The sequence below is a fragment of the Salmo salar genome, chromosome ssa15 (assembly GCF_905237065.1).
Source record: "Salmo salar chromosome ssa15, Ssal_v3.1, whole genome shotgun sequence".
Classification (NCBI taxonomy): Eukaryota; Metazoa; Chordata; class Actinopteri; order Salmoniformes; family Salmonidae; genus Salmo; species Salmo salar.
The window spans coordinates 107,803,401-107,815,059 of record NC_059456.1 but is presented as its reverse complement, the minus strand read 5'-3'; the positions used below and the strand labels follow the sequence as shown (position 1 = coordinate 107,815,059).

Sequence of the window (11,659 nt, the reverse complement as noted above, 5' to 3'; positions counted from 1 at the left end):
GGTTAATAACAGCAGGGTTGTACCTGTTCAATACTCTGGTTAATAACAGCAGGGTTGTACCTGTTCAATACTCTGGTTAATAACAGCAGGGTTGTACCTGTTCAATACTCTGGTTAATAACAGCAGGGTTGTAAAAAGTAAAATAAAAACAAGCGTTTGTTATTGGCCAAATTCAGCTTGGTCCCTCCCCTTCTGTTTGGCCCCTACTGACCTCTAGGTATGATGCTGATTTCTTCATGTTGTCAAAGCCTTTATGAGGTCGAGTAGTGAACTAGGTCTACTGGCTCACTTCCTGTATCTGACAACACTGTCATGGCTTTATGATCAGTATTTCTGATGTACTAGGTCTACTGGCTCACTTCCTGTATCTGACAACACTTTAATGGCTTTATGATCAGTATTTCTGATGTACTAGGTCTACTGTCTCACTTCCTGTATCTGACAACACTGTCATGATTCTACGATCAGTATTTCTGATGCATTTCATTGACCAGTCGTCTGTACAGTTTGAGTCAGTAGCGTTAACAGGGTTCAGTTGTCTGAGCCGCGTGTTGGAAACCGAACACAGCGGATACGTGAAAGATGTTCTGTCAGAGGATGTGGTTTTTAGTACGAGAGGGCAAGGGGAAGAGAGAGGGGGAGGAAGGGAGGAGTCTGTTCTCTCTCTCTGTCTCTCTGTCTCTCGCAGGAACCAGAACAGATGAATGACAGGTGAGTGGAGGGAGAGGGAGGGAGAGAGGACTGCGGTTAGGATCCAGTTGTTATTTTAACTTGTGTCTTGCGAGGATGTTCTGTGTGTTGGAGACGATGCTTTGATGAGAGAGAAAGCCAGGGATGATGGAGAGAGATGAGACTGAAGGCTACACTCGGACTTCCTGGTATGTTCTCTTGTTTTTCTCTTTCACACTCTTGTTTCCCCTCACTGAGCTCTCTCTTTCCTCTCTCACTCTACCCGATGTCATATAGAGAGCATTGTTACCAGGTTTTGTCTGCTGGGGTTATTAAAATGGACCTTGTTCCAATATCTCAAATGCCTATCCTACTTCCTTGGTCTTACTGACTATTGAAGATGGACCGGACACTTTTACTTTTTCATGTCAGAGCAGATTAGAGATACAAGGAAGTAGTGAGAGGAGGGATGCATGTTATTAGTATTGGGACTAGGCCCTGGAGGAGGGCTGCATGTTAATAGTATTGGGACGAGGCCCTGGAGGAGGGCTGCATGTTTGTAGTATTGGGACGAGGCCCTGGAGGAGGCCTGCATGTTAACAGTATTGGGACGAGGCCCTGGAGGAGGCCTGCATGTTAACAGTATTGGGACGAGGCCCTGGAGGAGGCCTGCATGTTAACAGTATTGGGACGAGGCCCTGGAGGAGGGCTGCATGTTAACAGTATTGGGACGAGGCCCTGGAGGAGGGCTGCATGTTAACAGTATTGGGACGAGGCCCTGGAGGAGGCCTGCATGTTAACAGTATTGGGACGAGGCCCTGGAGGAGGGCTGCATGTTAACAGTATTGGGACGAGGCCCTGGAGGAGGGCTGCATGTTAACAGTATTGGGACGAGGCCCTGGAGGAGGGCTGCATGTTAACAGTATTGGGACGAGGCCCTGGAGGAGGGCTGCATGTTAACAGTATTGGGACGAGGCCCTGGAGGAGGGCTGCATGTTAACAGTATTGGGACGAGGCCCTGGAGGAGGGCTGCATGTTAACAGTATTGGGACGAGGCCCTGGAGGAGGGCTGCATGTTAACAGTATTGGGACGAGGCCCTGGAGGAGGGCTGCATGTTAACAGTATTGGGACGAGGCCCTGGGGTTCGTCTAAAGGTATCGGTAGCTTCCTGCTTCTACTTCTCACTGTGCTTTCTGTCTTCTGCTCTTAATGACCATATTAACAATGTAGTGCAGGTTTAACATCATTCTGTCTCTGTCTTTCTGTGTCTGTTATGACCTTTTCGATGTGTTTTCTAGGTCTGATGTACAGAGGGCTACCCACTCCACCAGCCCCCCAGACCATGCAGGAGTAAGTTTCTCATGTTACTTCCCTCTAATTTGACCCCCCCGATCAGGGACCCGCCCATCGGACCCCCCCAAATCATAATCAGAACACAACTCAAGTGTAGTAAAAAAAAAAAAATATGAAAATTGTCTACAAGGAGTTTTTACTATGACGTCTGCATGGCTGGACGAACCAAGTCTAGAATTTTTAGAAAGCTTTCCTCTTTGGCATCGGAGAGAACATTTTAGCACTTTTCAAACTCATTTCCTGCAATTACAGTTTTGTCAGAGAGATTTATTGTTGTTGCAGTTTTTTGAAGCTAATATCCTGCAATTCTACACATTTTTTTTTTTTGTTGCCACGAGGTAGAGAGAACTTTGCAGTTTGAAATTTAAATCACAGAACATTTATGTAGATATCAGACCCATGTCGCCCAGGGTTAAGAACAAACATACCACATTTCTATTATACACTTTAAACTTATTCCACAGATTTCCTTTGCAAAACGTTGTTTAATCTGCTTTTACTAATATTCATTCAAGTCCCAGTGGTAATTGTGCTATGATGGTATTTTTGGTTTCTTTGTTTAAAATCATTTTAATTGAAAACAATCAGTCAGGTACTGCATAGTTACCGCGGTCAGGTACTGCATAGTTACCGCGGTCAGGTACTGCATAGTTACCGCGGTCAGGTACTGCATAGTTACCGCGGTCAGGTACTGCATAGTTACCGCGGTCAGGTACTGCATAGTTACCGCGGTCAGGTACTGCATAGTTACCGCGGTCAGGTACTGCATAGTTACCGCGGTCAGGTACTGCATAGTTACCGCGGTCAGGTACTGCATAGTTACCGCGGTCAGGTACTGCATAGTTACCGCGGTCAGGTACTGCATAGTTACCGCGGTCAGGTACTGCATAGTTACCGCGGTCAGGTACTGCATAGTTACCGCGGTCAGGTACTGCATAGTTACCGCGGTCAGGTACTGCATAGTTACCGCGGTCAGGTACTGCATAGTTACCGCGGTCAGGTACTGCATAGTTACCGCGGTCAGGTACTGCATAGTTACCGCGGTCAGGTACTGCATAGTTACCGCGGTCAGGTACTGCATAGTTACCGCGGTCAGGTACTGCATAGTTACCGCGGTCAGGTACTGCATAGTTACCGCGGTCAGGTACTGCATAGTTACCGTGGTCAGGTACTGCATAGTTACCGTAGTAAGGTACTGCATAGTAAGGTACTGCGTAGTAAGGTACTTCGTAGTAAGGTACTGCATAGTAAGGTACTGCATAGTAAGGTACTGCGTAGTAAGGTACTTCGTAGTAAGGTACTTCATAGTAAGGTACTTCGTAGTAAGGTACTGCGTAGTAAGGTACTGCATAGTAAGGTACTGCGTAGTAAGGTACTGCGTAGTAAGGTACTGCGTAGTAAGGTACTGCGTAGTCAGGTACTTCATCGTTATCAGAAATGATTTGATATTGATATACTAACCACTTTGAGAACCCCTGATTGGTCTCTGTCACTGAGTTATTTTGTGTCTGTGTAGAAAAAGAGGAAGCAGGATCCTGGTTCTGAGAGCGTCGTCAGAACCACAGAGGACCGAGTGAGTGACACACCGCCTGTCTACATCTCGCTCTCTGTTATACACTTCCTGGCTCTCTCTTTTCCTCTCTCTCTCTCTCTCTTTCCTTCTTCATCAATCTCTTTCTCGCTCTCTTGTCTGTTTTAACGGAAACTGAGCGTCTCCTCTGCAGCCACAGACTTGAACAGAGACAGAGACCTCAGCGGAACAGGCTGTTGACAGACAGAAACAGGGACACTGAACACTCTGTTCATCTCTGCTCTCTGTCTCTACTGAAATGTGTTTTCCTCTACTCATCGCTGAAAGGACAGGATAGGTTTTCATTATGGTGCTAAACACACACACCACATTTCTCAGTCTGGACACACTAGTGTTTTTAATAACTTTTAATAGTAAAATGTGTGAATAGTCCAGTCACCTAATATTAAATAGATAAACAGCTGTAGTAGATGTGGTGACTGGCAGCCATTTCAGATTTGACTCAACTAGTCTTCCTCTTCTAGAGACTCGCACAGGAAACAGGAACTGAGCCTCGCAACAATATCTTCTGTCTCTCTCTCTCGCCATCTCTCCTCTTTCTGTCTCTCTCTCCCTAGCCATCTCTCTCTCGCCATCTCTCCTCTTTCTGTCTCCTCTCCCCCTAGCCATCTCTCTCTCGCCATCTCTCCTCTTTCTGTCTCCTCTCCCCCTAGCCATCTCTCTCTCGCCATCTCTCCTCTTTCTGTCTCTCTCTCCCTAGCCATCTCTCTCTCGCCATCTCTCCTCTTTCTGTCTCTCTCTCCCTAGCCATCTCTCTCTCGCCATCTCTCCTCTTTCTGTCTCTCTCCCTAGCCATCTCTCCCTAGCCATCTCTCCTCTTTCTGTCTCTCTCCCTAGCCATCTCTCCCTAGCCATCTCTCCTCTTTCTGTCTCTCTCCCTAGCCATCTCTCCCTAGCCATCTCTCCTCTTTCTGTCTCTATCTCGCTCTTGCTCATTGATTGATTGGTATTATATGTATATATTTATATATTTATATTCCGGTTTATGACATTGCTCGTTCTGATATTTCTTAATTTATTTATATATATTTTTTTCTGGTTTAATCATCTTGCTGCATGTGTACGTGACCAGTAAACTTTGATTTTGACTGACTTCAATTCTCTTCTGTGATTGGTTATTTCTGGCAGGATGACGAGGATGATGATGATGACGACGACGATATGATGTCAGACCTGATGAAGGACTCTGAGGTGTGTGTGCTGTATGACGCGTCAACTATGAGGAGGTGGAGTCTAACGGCTAGGGGATGAAGTCAACGATGAGGGGGTGGAGTCTAACGGCTAGGGGGATGAAGTCACCTACAGTGAGGGGAAAAAAGTATTTGATCCCCTGCTGATTTTGTACGTTTGCCCACTGACAAAGAAATGATCAGTCTATAATTTTAATGGTTTATTTGAACAGTGAGAGACAGAATAACAACAAACAAATCCAGAAAAACGCATGTCAAAAATGTTATAAATTGATTTGCATTTTAATGAGGGAAATAAGTATTTGACCCCCTCTCAATCAGAAAGATTTCTGGCTCCCAGGTGTCTTTTATACAGGTAACGAGCTGAGATTAGGAGCACACTCTTAAAGGGAGTGCTCCTAATCTCAGTTTGTTACCTGTATGAAAGACCCCTGTCCACAGAAGCAATCAACCAATCAGATTCCAAACTCTCCACCATGGCCAAGACCAAAGAGCTCCAAGGACGTCAGGGACAAGATTGTAGACCTACACAAGGCTGGAATGGGCTACAAGACCATCGCCAAGCAGCTTGGTGAGAAGGTGACAACAGTTGGTGCGATTATTCGCAAATGGAAGAAACACAAAACTGTCAATCTCCCTCGGCCTGGGGCTCCATGCAAGATCTCACCTCGTGGAGTTGCAATGATCATGATAACGGGGAGGAATCAGCCCAGAACTACACGGGAGGATCTTGTCAATGATCTCAAGGCAGCTGGGACCATAGTCACCAAGAAAACAATTGGCAACACATTACGCCGTGAAGGACTGAAATCCTGCAGCGCCCACAAGGTCCCCCTGCTCAAGAAAGCACATATACATGCCCGTCTGAAGTTTGCCAATGAACATCTGAATAATTCAGAGGACAACTGAGTGAAAGTGTTGTGGTCAGATGAGACCAAAATGGAGCTCTTTGGCATCAACTCAACTCGCCGTGTTTGGAGGAGGAGGAATGCTGCCTATGGCCCCAAGAACACCATCCCCACCGTCAAACATGGAGGTGGAAACATTATGCTTTGGGGGTGTTTTTCTGCTAAGGGGACAGGACAACTTCACCGCATCAAAGGGATGATGGATGGGGCCATGTACCATCAAATCTTGGGTGAGAACCTCCTTCCCTCAGCCAGGGCATTGAAAATGGGTCGTGGATGGGTATTCCAGCATGACAATGACCCAAAACACACGGCCGAGGCAACAAAGGAGTGGCTCAAGAAGAAGCACATTAAGATCCTGGAGTGGCCTAGCCAGTCTCCAGACCTTCATCCCATAGAAAATCTGTGGAGGGAGCTGAAGGTTCCAGTTGCCAAACGTCAGCCTCGAAACCTTAATGACTTGGAGAAGATCTGCAAACCTGTGCAAACCTGGTGGCCAACGACAAGAAACGTTTGACCTCTGTGATTGCCAACAAGGGTTTTGCCACCAAGTACCAGGTCAAATACTTATTTCCCTCATTAAAATGCAAATCATTTTATAACATTTTTGACATGCGTTTTTCTGGATTTTTTTGTTGTTATTCTGTCTCTCACTGTTCAAATAAACCTACCATTAAAATTATAGACTGATAATTTCTTTGTCAGTGGGCAAACGTACAAAATCAGCAGGGGATCAAATACTTTTTTCCCCCCTCACTGTATGAGGAGGTGTAGTCTAACGGTACTGTTTGTTCCGTCGTGTCTCTGAGGTACTGTATGTCCCATGTCTCTGAGGTACTGTATGTCCCACGTCTCTGAGGTACTGTATGTCCCACGTCTCTCTGAGGTACTGTATGTCCCGTCGTGTCTCTGAGGTACTGTATGTCCCATCGTGTCTCTGAGGTACTGTATGTCCCGTCGTGTCTCTGAGGTACTGTATGTCCCGTCGTGTCTCTGAGGTACTGTATGTCCCGTCGTGTCTCTGAGGTACTGTATGTCCCGTCGTGTCTCTGAGGTACTGTATGTCCCGTCGTGTCTCTGAGGTACTGTATGTCCCGTCGTGTCTCTGAGGTACTGTATGTCCCGTCGTGTCTCTGAGGTACTGTATGTCCCGTCGTGTCTCTGAGGTACTGTATGTCCCGTCGTGTCTCTGAGGTACTGTATGTCCCGTCGTGTCTCTGAGGTACTGTATGTCCCGTCGTGTCTCTGAGGTACTGTATGTCCCGTCGTGTCTCTGAGGTACTGTATGTCCCATGTCTCTGCAGGAGCCCAGCAATAAAAGGGTTAAGCCGGTGGGGAAAGGGGGAGGAGTCACAGGCATCATCACCCCAGTCAAAACACCTGCCCTGAAACGCCTGGGAAAGAGCATAACGGTAACACACACACACACACACACACACACACACACACACACACACACACACACACACACACACACACACACACACACACACACAGAGAGAGAGAACACGCACACACAGAGAGCACACACACACACAGAGAGCACACACACACACAGAGAGCACACACACACAGAGAGCACACACACACACACACACAGAGAGCACACACACACACACAGAGAGCACACACACATACACACACACACAGAGAGCACACACACATACACACACACACAGAGCACACACACATACACACACACACAGAGAGCACACACACATACACACACACACAGAGAGCACACACACATACACACACACACAGAGAGCACACACACACACACACACACAGAGAGCACACACACACAGAGAGAACACACACACACAGAGAGCACACACACACACAGAGAACACACACACACACACACAGAGAACACACACACAGAGAACACACACACACACACACAGAGAGAGCACACACACACACACACACACAGAGAGCACACACACACACACAGAGAACACACACACACAGAGAACACACACACACAGAGAGCACACACACAGAGAGAACACACACACACACAGAGAACACACATGAATACAATGGCTGAATCCAAGATGGCGTAGCAGTCAAACATCTCTGTCCTCGTCGTGTCCCGTGTATTTATCTCTTTATATATTTTTTCTTCGCATATATTTTTAAAATATTTTTCTTAACCTCAACTCCAACATACTCTCCTGCAACCAGCCTCATCCAATGTGGTATGGATCTGCTATTTTCTATACTTCAGAACCGGAACCCCCATCAGGAGCTAACTAGCTACTAGCTACTAGTCAGTTAGCCACTGCTAGCGGTCATCAGCTACCCTTTTAGCCCGGACAACTCCTGCTAGTCTGCACAGCGCGATTCAAACCAGAGCAAATCGGACGTATTTTTTTTCTCCATATCTCCGGATTCCTGCCGCAAGCTCTGAACCTTTTTACCTGGATCATCGCAGCTAGCTAGCTGCTATCCGAGTGGCCACTCCCGGCTAACGTCTCTGTCCCGAAGCAAGAATCAGTTAGCCTGGAGCTAGGCCCATCTCCCAGCTAGCCGAAGAGGTCCATCAGCCACTCCTTGGGCTACAATACTTATTCTGCCAATTGGCCTGGACCCCCGCCGACCCTTCACGACTGGACTACCGACGTAATTCGCCCGAGGGGGTTTATCAACTGGCTACTCTGTCGCGACGTTCCCTGAATGCCCATCTGTTTTCTACTGTATTATTGACTGTATGCTTGTTTATTCCATGTGTAACTCTGTGTTGTTTGTGTCAAACACACGCACAACCTTCCAGACTAGCATTGGGGAAGTCCGCTCTAGTACACCAGAGATTGAGGAAACTAAATGAAAATCTGTGTGTGTGTGTCTCTCTACCCTCAGAGGTCCATCAGTTTCCGGACAGAGGCACGACCTTTGCCCCCTGCTCCTATTCGCTCGCGGCAGAAGGCCTCGTCGTTCCCGCGGCGACGCAGTAGCCAATGCTGGAGTGACACAGTGGACAGTCACGACCTCACGGCCAAGGAGATCAAACGACAAGAGGTCAGGGGTTATTCTTACAGGGGTCGCAGGTCAAAGGTCAGGGGTTAGAGGTCAGGGGTTGTAAGACTAGTCCATGTTTACACCAATCCTCTAGTCCATGTCTTCACCAATCCACTAGTCCATGTCTTCACCAATCCACTAGTCCATATTTACACCAATCCTCTAGTCCATGTCTTCACCAATCCACTAGTCCATGTCTTCACCAATCCACTAGTCCATATTTACACCAATCCACTAGTCCATGTCTTCACCAATCCACTAGTCCATGTGTACACCAATCCACTAGTCCATGTCTTCACCAATCCACTAGTCCATGTCTTCACCAATCCACTAGTCCATGTCTTCACCAATCCACTAGTCCATGTTTACACCAATCCACTAGTCCATGTCTTCACCAATCCACTAGTCCATGTCTTCACCAATCCACTAGTCCATGTTTACACCAATCCACTAGTCCATGTTTACACCAATCCACTAGTCCATGTCTTCACCAATCCACTAGTCCATGTCTTCACCAATCCACTAGTCCATGTCTTCACCAATCCACTAGTCCATGTCTTCACCAATCCACTAGTCCATGTCTTCACCAATCCACTAGTCCATGTCTTCACCAATCCACTAGTCCATGTCTTCACCAATCCACTAGTCCATGTCTTCACCAATCCACTAGTCCATGTCTTCACCAATCCACTAGTCCATGTCTTCACCAATCCACTAGTCCATGTTTACACCAATCCACTAGTCCATGTGTACACCAATCCACTAGTCCATATTTACACCAATCCACTAGTCCATGTTTACACCAAAACACTAGTCCATGTTTACACCAATCCACTAGTCCATGTTTACACCAATCCACTAGTCCATGTCTTCACCAATCCACTAGTCCATGTCTTCACCAATCCACTAGTCCATGTCTTCACCAATCCACTAGTCCATGTCTTCACCAATCCACTAGTCCATGTCTTCACCAATCCACTAGTCCATGTTTACACCAATCCACTAGTCCATGTGTACACCAATCCACTAGTTCATATTTACACCAATCCACTAGTCCATGTTTACACCAATCCACTAGTCCATGTGTACACCAATCCACTAGTCCATGTTTACACCAATCCACTAGTCCATGTGTACACCAATCCACTAGTCCATATTTACACCAATCCACTAGTCCATGTTTACACCAAAACACTAGTCCATGTTTACACCAATCTACTAGTCCATGTTTACACCAATCCACTAGTCCATATTTACACCAATCCACTAGTCCATGTTTACACCAAAACACTAGTCCATGTTTACACCAATCTACTAGTCCATGTTTACACCAATCCACTGCTTTTAGGTTTGTGGGAAGCAGTGAACACTTTTAGGAAGTAGTGAACACTTCAGGAGAAGGGAGATAATGTTGGGATGCACTCAGGGAGGGAGTTAGGAGTTTGGGATGTGGTTGTAGACTTGTTTATGAAGTTGTATCAGGTCAAGTGGTGTCCTATGATAGTTGTGGAGAGCTACAGACCAGGGTGTGCATGTTTTGTTCCAGCCCAACACTAACAAACACGCCTGAGGCTTTGGTGTGGTACAGACTGTACAGTGTCGTGTCTGGGTGGGGCATCAGTTGCGGTTTCATTTCCTGTTAAAGGCCTCTGCCGTGGGAGATGAAAGAGGAAGTGAGCTGGTAGAACTTCCTGTTAAAGAAATTCTAACTGATTAGCTGTGGTACCTCTGTGTGCTTGTTGCTGTGGAAATGTGTGTTTTTGCGGTTGGGAAGTGTGTTTGGTTTTCAGTGAAGGATGGTTGTGTAGGCTTTAACAGAATCTACAGTCTGTAGTGACCCATGAGGCTTTAACAGAATCTACAGTCTGTAGTGACCCATGAGGCTTTAACAGAATCTACAGTCTGTAGTGACCCATGAGGCTTTAACAGAATCTACAGTCTGTAGTGACCCATGAGGCTTTAACAGAATCTACAGTCTAATGTTGCTCTGTTGCAGCTGCAGTATTAGTGAGAAGCTGACTGGTGTCCCCTCTCATGTAGGAGACAGTGCTCAGTAAATAAACTAACTCTCTCTCTGTCTCTCTGTCTCTCTGTCTCTCGCTCTGTCTCGCTCTGTCTCTCGCTCTCTCGCTCTGTCTCTCGCTCTGTCTCGCTCTGTCTCGCTCTGTCTCGCTCTGTCTCTCTCGCTCTGTCTCTCTCTGTCTCTCGCTCTCTCTCGCTCTCTGTCTCGTCTCTCTCTCTGTCTCTCTCTCTCTCGCTCTGTCTCTCGCTCTCTCTGTCTCTCGCTCTCTCTCTGTCTCTCGCTTCTCTCTCTGTCTCTCGCTCTCTCTCTCTCTGTCTCTCTCTCTCTCTGTCTCTCTCTGTCTCTCGCTCTCTCTCTGTCTCTCGCTCTCTCTGTCTCTCGCTCTCTCTCTGTCTCTCGCTCTCTCTCTGTCTCTCGTCTCTCTCTCTGTCTCTCGCTCTCTCTCTGTCTCTCGCTCTCTCTCTGTCTCTCTCTGTCTCTCGCTCTGTCTCTCGCTCTCGCTCTCTCTCTGTCTCTCTGTCTCTCGCTCTCGCTCTCTCTCTCTCTCTGTCTCTGTCTCTCTCTCTCGGTGTCTTCCCTCTTCTCTCTTCTCTCTACTAGGTGATCTATGAGTTGACGGAGGGAGAGAGACAGCTGATCGAGGACCTCCGTCTGGTTAAAAAGGTACCTGTCAACTCTGTGGTGTTCCAGGTGTACTATGAACAAACTCTGTGGTGTTCCAAGTGTACTAGGAACAAACTCTGTGGTGTTCCAGGTGTACTAGGAACAAACTCTGTGGTGTTCCAGGTGTACTAGGAACTAACTCTGTGGTGTTCCAGGTGTACTAGGAACTAACTCTGGTGTTCCAGGTGTACTAACTCTGTGGTGTTCCAGGTGTACTAGGAACTAACTCTGGTGTTC

At 47.0% G+C, this 11,659-nt stretch overlaps 1 protein-coding gene across 1 annotated transcript in view; it reads left to right on the top strand.

Moving 5' to 3' along the window:
• Positions 1–604: 604 nt before the first annotated feature.
• The window catches only part of LOC106594155 (rho guanine nucleotide exchange factor 3), a 19,005-nt gene continuing 7,950 nt past the window's right edge, over positions 605–11,659 (top strand). Inside the window, 7 exon segments of the mRNA XM_074112235.1 lie at positions 605–878; positions 1,969–2,020; positions 3,540–3,596; positions 4,743–4,805; positions 7,017–7,124; positions 8,578–8,736; positions 11,360–11,422. Of these exon segments, the coding sequence (XP_073968336.1) occupies positions 835–878; positions 1,969–2,020; positions 3,540–3,596; positions 4,743–4,805; positions 7,017–7,124; positions 8,578–8,736; positions 11,360–11,422 (546 nt within the window). The 5' untranslated portion in view covers positions 605–834.